General features: G+C 36.5%; 1 protein-coding gene across 4 annotated transcripts; it reads right to left on the reverse strand.

The window, feature by feature from the left end:
* On the reverse strand, window positions 10543-13994 carry LOC109948429. Of its 4 annotated transcripts, XR_002271050.1 has the most exons (9): window positions 13787-13994; window positions 13267-13329; window positions 13028-13068; window positions 12709-12946; window positions 12557-12624; window positions 12215-12429; window positions 11530-11720; window positions 10914-11083; window positions 10543-10805 (listed from the first exon to the last, which is right to left on the reverse strand). XR_002271050.1 is itself a non-coding variant. In XM_020561347.1 (8 exons), exons 4-8 carry the CDS (start codon window positions 12844-12846, stop codon window positions 11603-11605), a joined length of 456 nt encoding a protein of 151 aa, XP_020416936.1. In that variant the 5' UTR covers window positions 12847-12946; window positions 13028-13068; window positions 13267-13329; window positions 13787-13994; the 3' UTR covers window positions 11396-11602. The 4 variants fall into 4 exon arrangements, 1 of the variants encoding a protein (XP_020416936.1); XM_020561347.1 differs by lacking the exons at window positions 10543-10805; window positions 10914-11083 and having other exon boundaries at window positions 11396-11720; window positions 12215-12267; window positions 12351-12429; XR_002271051.1 differs by lacking the exons at window positions 10543-10805; window positions 10914-11083 and having other exon boundaries at window positions 11396-11720; window positions 12351-12429.

Genomic DNA, 14496 nt, shown 5'->3' on the forward strand with positions numbered 1-14496 from the left:
TTCCTACCCGAGGACATGGGAGAGTGGGGATAATGCACTATACGGCTTGAAAGATGAACTATAGTGTTGCTCAGCTAGTGCACTTAAAATCACAAATCCCCAAGCAAGAAATACCTTCTTACTCGCGAACTTGGGGGACTACTATTGGTACAGTGACTAATCAAGCAACTAGCTAGGCAAGATCAGCCACGTGCCATGGTTTGAGAGGTCGTCACCTTAGCCAAAGAAGCCTTGCCACAAGTCACAACTAAAGGCAATGTTAAGATTCCCACATTGGAATACTACAAGATGTGGAGACTCCCCTTCACCTAGAAAAGAAGACCACTCTCCACTTAGAAAAGGGTCTTGACTTCTGAGTCTTGACCCTTGGGCCTTGGACTCTTGGGCTTTGTACCTTAGGCCGTCTTCTCTTTATCTTTGGGTCTAATACCCTTGTACAAATGTAAATATACATTATCATAATACAAACATCATTCTCCAAGGACGTAGCCCATTATTCTGATGAACCACGTATACCTTGTCTTCTGCATGCTTATTTACTTTACTTACGCTGAACGTCATTGACTACCAAAGACAGTCTCTTGCCTTACCTCCCGAAGGCATATACACATGCTAAAGGCTCACGTATTCACACATCATCCACTACTCCACATCTATCTAACTTGAATCCCATTTTGGGCATCAACAGCCTACATATAAATGAAACGAAATGTTGAAAGTCTTTAATTTTCGTTTATTGTTGTTGTCATGGTAATTAATTATGTTTTTTTTCCCTCTTCTTTGTTACTATCTGATTACCTATGTTTTGGTTCAAATTTATTTTATTTTTTGAGTATTTTTCTCTATTCTTCGTACTCTAGGAATTCTGGAGAAATTTGGTGACAATATGAAAAGATAAGAGAGAGAATAGAAATTTGGGAAGCCCATATTTGTTTCAATTGATTTCTATAAATTGAAGTGGTTGTTTTACAAAAAATAATGTAGACTTTAGAGCTATCAGAAAAAAAAAAATGGAGCCTGAGAAGTCAGGCTTAAAGAAAAGTGTTATTTCTCAGTCTCTGAACGATGTGGCCTAAAGTTTAGCAGATGATGACCTTGTTTTCTAAGAGAAGATAGGAACTTCTATAAGTAGATGCAAAACACTGACCCAATCAATACATCACCAATAGGTTAGTCTAAAATAAATACAAAATTAAACAATATAATAGTTTTGTTGGTCCCTATTTTCGACACTCTGTCTCTTCCGGATCGAGCTGCTCTAGAGAGTAGGAAGGCTATCGGGTCGACACCAATGCCCTGATTAGATTTCTAGCTCGCGAGAGGATTCTTTCAACTCTTAAAAAAAATTGAAAGTTGGATTAGGTTGACAAGGACGGACGAGCTCGGGTTGGGGTCTGATGATTTTCTTCTCCTAACCTGATCGCAGATTACGTAGGGGTGCCACTATTGGGTATGAGACCAGCCAAATAGACCTAGTATATGCGAACAGGATATCTGTTTAGTGGATTCGCGTTTGTTCTAGACTTCTGATCAAGCCATTATTCTCCAAGGGGAGTAGTGGCTTGGATGAGTTCTTTTCTATGCCTCAATCAAGATAACTTTAATATTCTTTCACTCATGCATTGTTGGTTTAATAGATAGGAAGGGCACCTGATCAAACAAGAAGGAAACCAATGTTGTGGTTAATGCTCCCCCATTTGGGTTCAAAAACCTAACTTGAACCTGAGATGACCCTAGACCGGGTCAAGATTCAGCCGATTCGGGCCCAACAATGCAGTTCAGGCCCTGACAAGACCTTACTTTCAGACTAATAAAGCCCTATTCAGGCCTAAACCCTTATCGTGGGTCTGAATAACGATAGGCTAAATATGCAAGGGTAGGAAAATAAGTTAATCTACAAGAGTGTATAAAGCAACTAAATAGCAGTTATTAATGATGATTCAATAAGTAAAGAGGTTCAGATGTTGGAGATCCCTCTATCCAACTCTAGTACAAAATAAAAATGAAAGCCAAAGATTTCTCTATTTAGCTAATTTTAAATACCAGTTACAATGTAGAAGAAGCTTGAGATTTCTCTATCCAGTTTGAACAGAATATATGTTTAAAGAAATTCAAACAGATTGTTTTAACAAGAATCATACCATAAGAATGGCAGAGCAACAAAAGAAAAACGTATGAGTAGTCAACTGGTTATCTGAACAGAGAGTAGGCTATTTGAAAAGATCTTCAAGTTTTTTCAACTGTTTTTGAGACATTGCGTCTGGTTTTTGGAGAGAGAGTCCCCTTTTGTTGTTGTAGAGCCTCTGTATTTATAAGCAAGAATTCCTAATGATGAAGGCTGAAAGAGGATATTTGGCTGCTATCCAAAGTCAGATGTTGATCTGCCTTTATGACCCGGTACATAGGTGGGAGGAATGTTATGTTTCCTATTAAGATCGGTGCACTAGATACTAAGTTATACTAGGTTTTGATAAAAGTTTAAATTAGGTTATACCTTGAGGCCCAAAACCTTGTGGAATAAGGAAAGGTTTTGAAGCCTATGAAAGGGTCATATTTATTTCCTTTTTTGCTTGAATCGTTTTGGTGGGCTTGGAAGGTTAGTCAAGTTCGCCCTCGGTGATGAGTAGAGATGACTTGACTTAGCCCTATATAAGCTTAAGACCCTCCTCTCATCAGACACGTTCTCTAACCTTAATCTTATCATAAGGAGAAAGCTGAAACAGATTTTGAGAGAGAGCAAAAGTCTTGAGCCATTCCTGTTCTTGCTACGATATTGCTGTTGTGGATGAATGAGTTCAGAGGTCGTGTACACAAGAAAGATGGTGTGAGGTATGTCTTTACGTATTTCAGATTGTGTGAACTAAAATTATTTTTCAAGCATGCCATTATGTTTTCTTATCTGTTTATGCCATGATGATTTTTTGGTTATGTTTATAATTTGAAGATGGTTTAAAACATGTTTTTTTTTCTAAATATCAAGAATATTAAAGAATCTGGAAAAGCATGTTTTAATTTTATTTTCATATCTTCAAAACTTGAAACACGTTTTTGACCACCAGATGACCACCTAAAAATGCCCATATATCACAGCAAAGCTGTGAGTTGTGTGAATTAGGTCATTCCTTATTCAGAAAAGTATTTTGTGTCAAAAATGGACACCAAAAACCCCTAAAACATTGTTCACTACAGAAATTACTATTCACTGTAATTTAGGATTTTCTCTCTTCAACTATGCTTATTTGGTTATTTTCTGAGCTAGATAGGTGCTTGTCTTTGTTATAAGAATCAACAAATTTTTTATAAAAAAAACCAAACCTAAATACTCAAACCATAAAGAAATAAATAATCAAAATTCCATCATACCTAAGTTACTTGATAAGTTTCTTCAACAAATAGAATCTATCCTGTAATTTGTTTATGATGGCATGAGATAACATGTAATTTGTGTAAGCTATAAGTAAAGACAATTGCAATCTATGAAACCTACGCCCCAACTTGAATCATCTGTTGAGATTTTCGATACCACCACTAATAGGGAGATAGTGGTACTTGACCCGTTCCCTGCTAGGGAAAACCACACGTTCATGGCAGTACGTTGTGACAAGGAGGATTAGATAGCAACCTGTTGTCTTCATTAAATATTATTGGAGTAGTTGATTTTAAGTTGGATTCAAGATATATTTTAGAGTTGGATGGTGTAGTTTCAGTACCCTAAACAAAGAGAAATTTAATTTACGTTTCAAGATTATTAAGACTTGGTTTTATTTTGGATTCAATAAAGATGTTTTTGTATCTCAGAATTCAAAGACAATAAAGGTGGATTATATTGTCTCAATGACAATAAAGATGGTGAAGTTTTAATAGCTGAATCGAGTGAGAAAAAGATTAGAAATGAAGGAACATCCACTAGGTTATGGCATGGATGTTTAGGACATATTTCAAAGAAAGAATGAAAATTCTTGTTAAGGAACAAATCTTGCCATTACTGACTTTCGGTGATGACGAAATTTGTATTGAATGTATTAAAGGAAATATTACTAAGACTAAAAAGAAAGGTGTAACTGGACCATTTCCTCATCAAACAATTGATGGAAATCGCTATTTCATCACCTTTATAGATGACCATTCTCGTTTTCGTTATCTATATCTCAGAGCAGAAAAGTCTCAAGCTTTTGAAATGTTCAAAAAATTTCAAACTCAAGTAAAAAGACAACTTGACAAAAAGATCAAAATTGTGAGGTCAGACATAGGAGGTGAATATTATGGATGTTTGATGAAGGAGGAAGACGTGCTAGACTTTTTTACTAGGTATTATGCTCAGTACACAATGCCAGGAATTCCGCAACATAATGGTGTGGCTGAGAGAAGAAATCGAACTTTAAAGGACATGTTTCTTAGCAAGATTTCCAAAACTGATTTGCCTATGCTTTTTGAGAGAGACAATAAAATATAGAGTGCCTAGTAACTCCATACCTAAGACATTTTTTTTGAAATTTAGAATTCCAGAAAGCCTAGCCTGTAGCACCTTCATTTATGAGGTTGTAAAGCTGAAGTTAGAATCTATAAACCCTCAAGAGAAGAAGCTTGATCCTAAAATGATTTGCTGTCATTTTATTGGTTATCCTGCAAGGTCAAAGGGTTCTAGATTTTACTATTCAAAATATGGTACCCAAATTAAGTTTTAAGTTTTATTAAAATTTTAGTGTCCAAATTATAGTACTCGAATTGTTGAGACTGGTTGTTCAGTATGAAGAACAAGTTGATCAACAACAACAACAACAAGAACAAACTGCAGAAAATCCTCAATAAGAAAGTTCACCTGAACCAATATCGTTGAGGAGATCAGACAAACCAAGAAGATCCACAGCAATTTCAGAGTATGTGTACTTACATGAAGCAGATTTTGACATTGGAGATGAGGCTGATTTAACAAGTTTTAAAAAATTTATGGAGAGTCAAAATGCAGACAAATAGAGGGAAGTATAGGGATTAGTTGAACCTTACAAGAGCCAGAAATTGGTTGGCTCAAAATGGGTATTTAAAACAAAGAAGGATAAGGATGGAAGAATTGAAAGATTTGAAGCTAGATTGGTAGCAAAAAGATTCACCCAAAGGGAGGGAATTGACTACACTGAGACGTTTTCTCCAGTTTCCACCAAAGATTCTTTCCGCATCATTATAGTTTTGGTGGCACATTATGACCTACCTTTACATCAAATGGATGTAAAAACTGCTTTCCTGAATGATGAACTTGAAGAAGAAAATTTTATGAGGCAATGTGAAGGGTTTGCAAAGGAGGGAAAAGAGCATATAGTTTGCAAACTTAGCAAGGCAATTTATGGACGGAAGCAAGCAAGGCGGGAGGTGGTATTTCAAATTCCATCAAACTGTTTCATCTTATGGTTTTGAAGAGGATACAGCGGATCAATGCATTTATCTGAAAAAGTGTGGGAGCCGATTTATTTTTCTAGTACTGTATGTCGACGGTATACTTTTGGCTACAAATGACCACAATTCACTGAACGACACTAATGAGCTACTTTCAAATAATGAGAGTAAGCAGAAGTCTTGAGCCGTTCCTGTTCTTGCTGGAATATTACTGCTGTGATTGAATGAGTTCAGAGATCGTGTACATAAGAAAGATGGTGTCAGGTGTCTTTACGTATTTCAAATTGTGTGAAAGATCATGAACATGCATATAAAGAAATCTAACGAGGAAAACCAATCTTAGACAAAACTATTGGACTCAAAGGATGCCACTCTGATCTGTGTTCTTTTGTAGTTGGACATCCAACTAGAAATCGGCTTCCTCCAACTCTGGCATCTACTATCTAGCTTTCTTTCCCTGCTTGGAGATACGGCAGTTAAGTCGCCATTAATGGTCACAATCCCTCTTCAGACCCTCACGTCGGTCGATGTGCAACGATTACCAATTTTCCTAATTTTAGTGCGGACCAAAGTTGGGGTCCTTTATGACTATGGGCTTTTGAGAAGCTTTTGCCTACTGCTGACCCAAAATCAAAAAGGCCCTTTTTTGTCGTTTCAAAAGGAAAGAGGTTGGGCTTGGGTTTAATAGATATTTTTTTTAGAATAAAACCATTTTTGGCCCATTTTCCAAATATGGTACAAACAAATTTTTTTAGGGCTAACAATATAATAGTTTAACTACATAGATAAATGAGGAACAAAGAAACATAAACAAATATAGCAACCAGCAGCTTTGTTAGTCCAACCCCAGCAGGAAATGAATTCCTGTGCCATAATTCAGGGATCCCTTAATTAATTCCTGATTTCCTGGTGTAATTCATGTTATCTAATTAGAATAATTACCTGGTTAGGATTCCTTGTAAATTAACTAATTACTTTTTTTTTTTTACGAAAAGTCAACTTGTACTTGTATATATATCCTCCTCTTGGAGAAATATACTATAATTTACAATTATTCAATCCTTCTGTGTTTAATTTGAGTTGGAACTAGACCGTCATCATCCAATCAACATGAAGTGTCCTGATGATGTGAAGATTCATGTTGAGATACAGGAAGACTGTATTTATAATTTTCTTGCAAGTCTAGATGATGAGTTTGATAAAATTAGAGGAGATTTGTTGAGATTAAGTCCATTTCCAAAATTGGAGGTGTCGTTTGCTTTCATTTGTAAAGAGGCCCAACGCCGGGAGACATGCTCAAGAAGGATGGAAATACTGAATCCATGCTGTAATGGTTTCCAAAGCCCCTGCAGCTAGTTTTTCTTTTCCCTATCCAACCCCTAAGGAAAAAGAAAGCATGCATTGAACTTACTGTAATGGTAACCACGTGTTTTCACAAGAATGGGTTTCCGACGTGGTTCCCTGAACGCCAAAAACAACGAAAAGCGGCGCATGAGAAGAAAAAGAATGGCTGGAGCGGTGCAACTGTTGTCCTTGCCGTCGGCTAATCTTCCTTCTGCCCAGTTACCTACGCTACCTCGGGTGTCTCAACCTCGCCCATGGCAGCTCCTTCAATTGATGATTCTCTTACTGTTCTCTCTCACTTATCCATTCCAGAGTCTGCTGACTGTGAAGGTAACTAGGGAAAATCTTTAGTGCTTTCTGACCAACAAGATACAGGTTGGATTATCGATTCTACTACTACTGATCATATGACCTATGATAGATCATTTTTTCATTCTATGACTGCTCCTACCAAAACAAGTGTGGTTACTGCCAACTGTGAATCTAACTCAGTCACTGCAGCTGGTTCCATCACTCTTCCTCCTACCCTCTCTTTACATGAAACTTTTATTGTTCTTGCTTTGTCCCATAATTTATTATATGTTGGGCAAGTTACCAAACAGTTAAATTGTTGCATGCTCATGTTCTCTTCCTTTTGTTTGCTTCAGGATGTTCAGACCAGGTACTAAGAAAGGGCTTCACTATGTGGATGACATTTCACCGGGTCGTGTTCATCAAGTTTGAGGCGTTGTCAGTCATAAGCATAAGAAGATTTGGTTATGGCATCACCGGTTGGGTCATGTTTCCTTTGGTTATTTGCAGTCTTTGATTCCATCTCTATTTAGTGGAGTAAAAATTTATGATTTTTAGATTGAGACTTGTATTCTCGCAAAAAGTCACTGAACTTTTTATCCACCTAGTTTGAATAAAAGCACATCTCCTTTTGATTGAATTCATTCAGATGTTTGGGGTTTATCTTCTATTACTATTATCTTTGGTGTTCGGTGGTTTGTGATCTTCATTGATGATCGTACTCGGTTAACTTGGCTTTATGTTATGAAGCATAAAAGTGAAGTTGGTTCTTTATTCAAGAATTTTTACTAGATGATTCAAACCGCAGCTATTCAGTATGATATCTACCTTCTTAATCGTATGCCTTTATGTGTTTTGGGTTTTAAAACACCACTCCAGACATTGGTTGCTCATGTTCCTATTTGTTCTCATCTTCATCTCAATAAATCTCACTGAACCAAGTTGAATCCATGTGCCCTCCGCTGTGTCTTTGTGGGTTCTACACCTCAATAAAAGGGATACCAATGTTACAATCCCTCCAGTCGCCACTTTTATGTTACCATGGATGTCACATTTGTGGAGAACAATATAGTAAAGAAAGCACATAATTGGTATGAGATAGAAATACGGGGGAAAGAAGCACAAAATAATGCGCTGGAAGCAGGCTACCAACTAGTCTAGCCGAGCCACACAACCGACCAGAGCTGAACGGCCCAGTCGAACTGGACATCAGTCATCCAAAGCTAGACAACAGCAACCCCCTTCTCTCGAACATACCTACTCATGCTCTACTAGAACATCCCTGAGGTAAGTCCTTCAAATCCCAGTGCTTCTCAAAATATGGTTGAAATTGTGAAAAAATTACATGGATGAGCAAACAAGGGAATACCACCAGACACATTCCCACTAGAAGGCAAGGTGAAATATGTCATTGTTGATTATATCTCCACACACAGATTGCCTCCTCAAGCTAAAGCATTTGTCTATCCGATTGAAGGAATTAAAATTCCTAATAGATTGGAAGAAGCTTTTAGGGCGCGTCAATGGGCCTGGCCAGTCTAACTCGGCCCAAATTTAATGGGCTTGGGCCGGGACGGGCCGGGCTTTAAAGAGAAGAGAGAAAATACAGGGCTGGGACGGGCCGAGGTTTTTTAGAAAATTCAAAGCCCAAGCCCAACCCATAGACCGGGCTTGAGAAAGCCCATCGGGCTGGGCTAGGCTAAGCCCAATGGGCCAAGCCGAAACGGGCCTACTTCATTAAAAAAAAATCATAAACTTAATCATAAGGGCATTTTAGTCCAAATTTGAGATTAAACTCACTTAATTCCAATATTTTCACATCAAACCAAATTCATAAAACACCCAATAAAGTCACACAACTTAATAAGATTTTTCACAAAAATAATAAAACCAAGTATTATTTTTGAAGTTATTACATAATTAAACCATAATACGTTTTAAGAAATAATTTTTTAAAAATAATAAGTATAAAAAAAATATTTTTTTAAAGGATGGTATGAATAAATATGCAAATGTTTGGTGATGTGTTCAAGAAAAGCGTGATTATATTTGGTGGTATGATTATGTTTCGTGATATGATTATATTTGGTGATATGATATGTTGTTCATCTTATTTTTATATATAATTGTTGTATTAATATTGACACAAATTATTGTGCTAATCATCCAATTATAAACTAGGAATGAGTAAAGAAAAGTAAATGAAATTAAACAAATTATATATGTGATTTAAGTGATATAATCATAATCCTAAACTTTTATTTATACATAATTATATATGTATGCGGGCCTAACGGGTCGGGCTTTTGTGGGTGGGCCGGGCTGGGCTTTCTTGGGCTTAACCGGGCCGAGCTTCAGACACCCAAGCCTAAGCTTAACCCAGCCCAAGGCAGGCCAGGCCATCTCAAAGCCCATAACGGGCCGGGCAGGGCTTTTTTTCGATAGGCCAGCGGGCCCTCATCTGCCCATGAGCCCGCGGGCCAAATGATGAGGCCTAGAAGCTTTGCACCCAAAATGAATGAAAGCAATGAATGTGGAGATGGAGGCCTTACAGAAGAATGGAACATGGGAGATAGTTTCGTAACTTGAAGGAAATAAACCTATTGGAAGTCAATGGGTGCACAAAGTTAAGCACAAAGTTGATGGCATAATAGACATATATAAAGCAAGACTTATGGCCAAAGGGTATACGTAGACTTATAGATTGATTATCAGGATACATTTGCATCGTTGGAAAAAATGAATGCGGTGCGAGTTCTATTGTCCTTAGAAGCTAATTTAGATTGGCCTCTCAAGCAATTCGATGTGAAGAATGCCTTTCTGCATGGAGATCTAGAAGAAAAAGTGTACATGAACATACCACCTCGTTATGGGTTGTCTAATAACAGTGGGAAGGTGTGCAGGCTTCGAAAGGCGAATTGAAGCAGTATTCTTGAGCATGGTTTGGGCAATTCACTAAAGCAATGAAGAAGTATGGATATCATCAAGGTAACTCAGATCATACCCTATTTATCAAACATAGTGATGGTAAGAATGCTTTGCTGATAATTATGTCGATGATATGGTAGTTACTGGTGATTATGATGTTAAAATGGTTAAATTACAGAAGTACTTAGTCTTAGAGTTTGAGATGAACGACTTGGGGGTTTTGAAGTATTTTCTGGGAATCGAAGTAACATGCTCTGCTACTAGTATTTGTCTCTCTAAAAGGAAGTATGTTCTAGACCTGTTGACAGAAACTGGTATGTTTGGGTGTGCACGAGCCGAAATCCTTATTGTGCAGAATCATCACCTAGCAATCTAACTTGATCAAGTGCCAACCAACAAGGAAATATATCAGAGGTTAGTGGGAAGACCAATTTATCTTTCGCACACTAGACGAGGTATCTCATATGCAGTTAGTGTTGTTAGTTAGTTCATGCATTTTCCTAGTGAGGATCACTTAGCAGCAGTTATGAGAATTTTGACTTATTTGAAGAAAGCTCCAGGCCGAGGCTTAATATTCATAAAACAGGGACATTTGGATGTCAAGGGTTATAGATATGTAGATTGGGCAGGCAATATAACAGATAGACATTCTACATTAGGTTACTTCACTTTTATTGGGAGTAATTTGGTTACATGGCGAAGTAAGAAGCATAATGCAGTGGCTCGATCTTCATCTAAGGTAGAATACATGGGCATAGCACAGGGAGTTTGTGAGCTTCTTTGGCTAAAGATACTCCTATCCGAAATTGGTTTTCCACCAGAGAAAGTCATGGAGCTTTACTGTGACAACCAAACTGCGAGAGAGATAGCAAATAATCTAGTTCAAGATGACAAAACTAAGCATATTGAAGTGGATAGGCATTATATCAAGAAGAAGCTAGTAGATAAGCTAACTGATATACCATTTTGTAAAGTCAGAAGAACAACTGGCAAATGTCTTAATGCATGCAGTGTCAACAAAGGTTTTTCATGACTCACTTGACAAGTTGATTAGAGAAGATATCTACGCACCAACTTGAGGAGTGAGTGTTATCGTGAGCCATAATTCAAGAATCCCGTGATCCCTGATTTCCTGGTGTAATTCATGTAACCTAATTAGAATAATTGCCTATTTAAGATTCCTTGTTATTGTATATATATCCACCTCTAGGAGAAATATAATATCATTCACAATTATTCAATCAATTATTCTGTGTTTAGTTTGGGTCCTTGCACCATCAATAATCATTCAACCGAATCAACCCATAAAGCGAGAGAAAGAATAAGCAGCAGAGAAGGCAACAAAACCCAACCTCCTTCAATTCGGGATATGAAAGAGGCATCGAAGAAACAGATCAAAATAAAGTGAGCCAGGAAGAAAGGGTTTCAGATGTTCATGTTCAGATTCAGGAAGAAGGCAACAAAAACTCATTTCTAACTGGCAAATCATTATAAATATTTCAAACTCAATGCATTAAAGTTCCTTGGAATGTCATAAAACTATAGTTCCGGCACAACACCACAAATAAGGCCACTGACCTAATGATCGAGATAAACGATAATTACTAAGCAGGTCAGATTATTGACTCAGAGGTCCCAGACTTGAGTTCTATTAAGAGAATTCTTGCTGTTCCTCATTGGATCCACACACTCTCTTCTCCACTGTAGGTGATGTGAAGAAATCCATCTTCATCCTTATTTTCCTCATTGATTGTAGACATCCAAGGCACCTGCAACATTGGAGGAATTATCACAACCACAACTAATTTGGGAACAAGTTATTATTATCCCTAAATAAAAAATGAGTTGCAGCTACCAATTGGAGGTTTAGTGTTCCTGAAATAGAAAAATATATGTTTTTCTGTGCTGACCCATGCCATTGACTGAATAAAAAAAAACAAATTCTCAAAGAGACATATCACCATAGACAAGGAATCTGCAGTCAGAAAAACAAGATAGGCAATAAAACTATGTGAGAACCCCTTCATTGGAGAAAAGCTATTAACACAAATGAACTTGGGAGTTTTCCTTTGTAGTACATGAACTTCGGAGTTTTTTTCTTTTCAGCATGCGATTCTTAATATCTGCATTTTCAATTTTTTTTTTCTGACGGATTTCGGAACATATATCAAAAGCATAAATGAAAGGGAAACGAGCCTACACATACCACTGTAGCAATACAAATAAATAAATAAACTAAAGCACAACGGAATTGGAAACTAACTTCTTAGTGTCAATGTCATGAATGTCACTCCTTGCATCCTTGTCCACAGTCACCTTCATGGGGGCTCAGATTGGAACATAGTATATCCACTGATTGCATAGGAAGTAAAACATATTTAAGGCAGTGAAATTCTTACTGGTATACAATTTGGATGCTTCTCCCGCAGTTGCCCAGCATCTAAAATAATACGTTGTTTGTATTTGTTCAAAATATTCCTGAACATAAATCAAAAGCATAAATGAAAAAAAAAAAAAAACAACCATATTCCACTATAGCAATACAAATCAAGCTAATTAAAGCACATCGAAATTGGCAATTGACTTCCTCAAATGAAAATCTTACCTCCATGTCTCCTTGTACCTGGCAGGAGTGTTGGTACTTGCAATCAAAATCGCAGCCTTCTCCATAACCTTAGCATAAAGTCTCAAATTAGAACAGAGTGCATCCATTGAATGCGTATGACGTAAACATATTTGATTCAGTGAAATTCTTACCGCATTGGCATTTCTCCTATTCCAAGGGTCTAAAGTTCGAATGGGCCTCGTGGATGCATAAAATGAGTTTTTCCTTCTTTTTTCTAACGAATTTCTAAACTTAAATGAAAAGCATAAATAGAAAGGAAACACAATCATGTTCCATTGTAGCAATACAAATCAAGATAAGTAAAGAACAAAAGGAGTTGGCAACTTCTCTTCAATGTCAGGAACGTCTCCTTGCAGCATTCTCCACAATCTGCATAAGTCTCAAATTAGAACAAAGTATGTCCACCGAATTCCTAGGGACTAAACATATCTGATTCAGTGAAATGCTTACTGGTATTGGATCTTGATTATTCTCTTCTGCTTTGCTCCTATCTGAAATATTTTCGTCCAAAACCATCATAAGAAAACAGATGACAAACTTTGACAAAAATAAATCGCCAATTTAAAAAATAAACTAGAATCACTATCAGACCTGATCTATGCAATTTCTAACTAATATTTAAACAACTACAGAGACCAAATACTAAAATAGGCACATCGGTATTGCATAAACTATATAAAAATACAAACCCGGAGAAATTTGAAGCTGGCAAAATCCTTTTCGCAAGGTGAAACTCCCACTACAACTGTTCTCTGTAAATTCCAAGCAACAAAACATCACAATTTCACACCAAATGATCTTAACCAGAAATTAAATAACAAATTTAAACACAATTACAACAAGAAATTCTCTTCTAAAATAACCATAATCACTATCAACCCTGTATCTAATTTTTTTTTAAATAACCTTTAACCTACAAAGACCATCATCTTAAAGATAAATAACTACACATACTGTTTACATTTTTGCATGAAAAAGGAACATTTCAGCCTTAGACAAAAACAACATTTCACGTTTTATCTATAAAGTAAAATCCAAAAGGGAAAAACTCATTACTCTGCTTGAAAAATTAAACATTCAAATTACAAACAAATATTAAAACACAAAATAGGAACATGGGTATTGCATAAACTATACAATAAACCACCCCAGAAAATATTTAAAATATATATAAAATTTATAAAAAAAAACAAAAAAAAAAACATTGACCCTGTGGATATTCCTCCTTGAAAGAGCTTTCCGCCATGGAGAAACTCCCACAAAGACTGTTCTCTGCAAATTTTCAAACAAAGAAACATCACAACCGCATACCAAATTTTCTTCCCCAGGAATTAAATAACAACATCAAACATAACAATGGCAAGAGAAACGTTGTGAGTTGAAGCATTTGCCGAAAAAATTAACACACCAAAGACAAAAAGGGATCGATTAGGGATTTGGTGATTGAATAATTGATTGCTTTAGAACTGGGAAAACAACAAAGGGTCAAACCCAACCAAGGGCAACGTATGCATATGATGTATAAATTTAAGGCTTTAAATCAGGGAACACAAATGTTAGGGTTATTTCCGATTCCAAGTTTTCAACACGAATCCTATAGTGCAGTATTTCTACCCTTCTCTTGTTTATCTATATATACTAGCCTCTCTGCACGCGCTTCCGCGCTTGCGAGAGGTTTTAAAAAAAAAATAAGTAAATTTATTTTAGAATTAAAAAAGATAATGGGTAGTTGTGTTCCATAGAAATAGGATCCATTATCTGCTTTTTCTTTTTTTTTTTTAATTTTTTTAAATATGAAAAAGTATGAATTTATCATTTTATCCTCATTTAATTAATAATTTGAATTCTTAATGTTTGCATTAACCAAGGGCATTTTCTGGTATTTTGAATGTTTCACCATTCTCTGCCTTTGCTTTATA

This window comes from Prunus persica, chromosome G4 (genome assembly GCF_000346465.2).
Source record: "Prunus persica cultivar Lovell chromosome G4, Prunus_persica_NCBIv2, whole genome shotgun sequence".
Lineage (NCBI taxonomy): Eukaryota > Viridiplantae > Streptophyta > Magnoliopsida > Rosales > Rosaceae > Prunus > Prunus persica.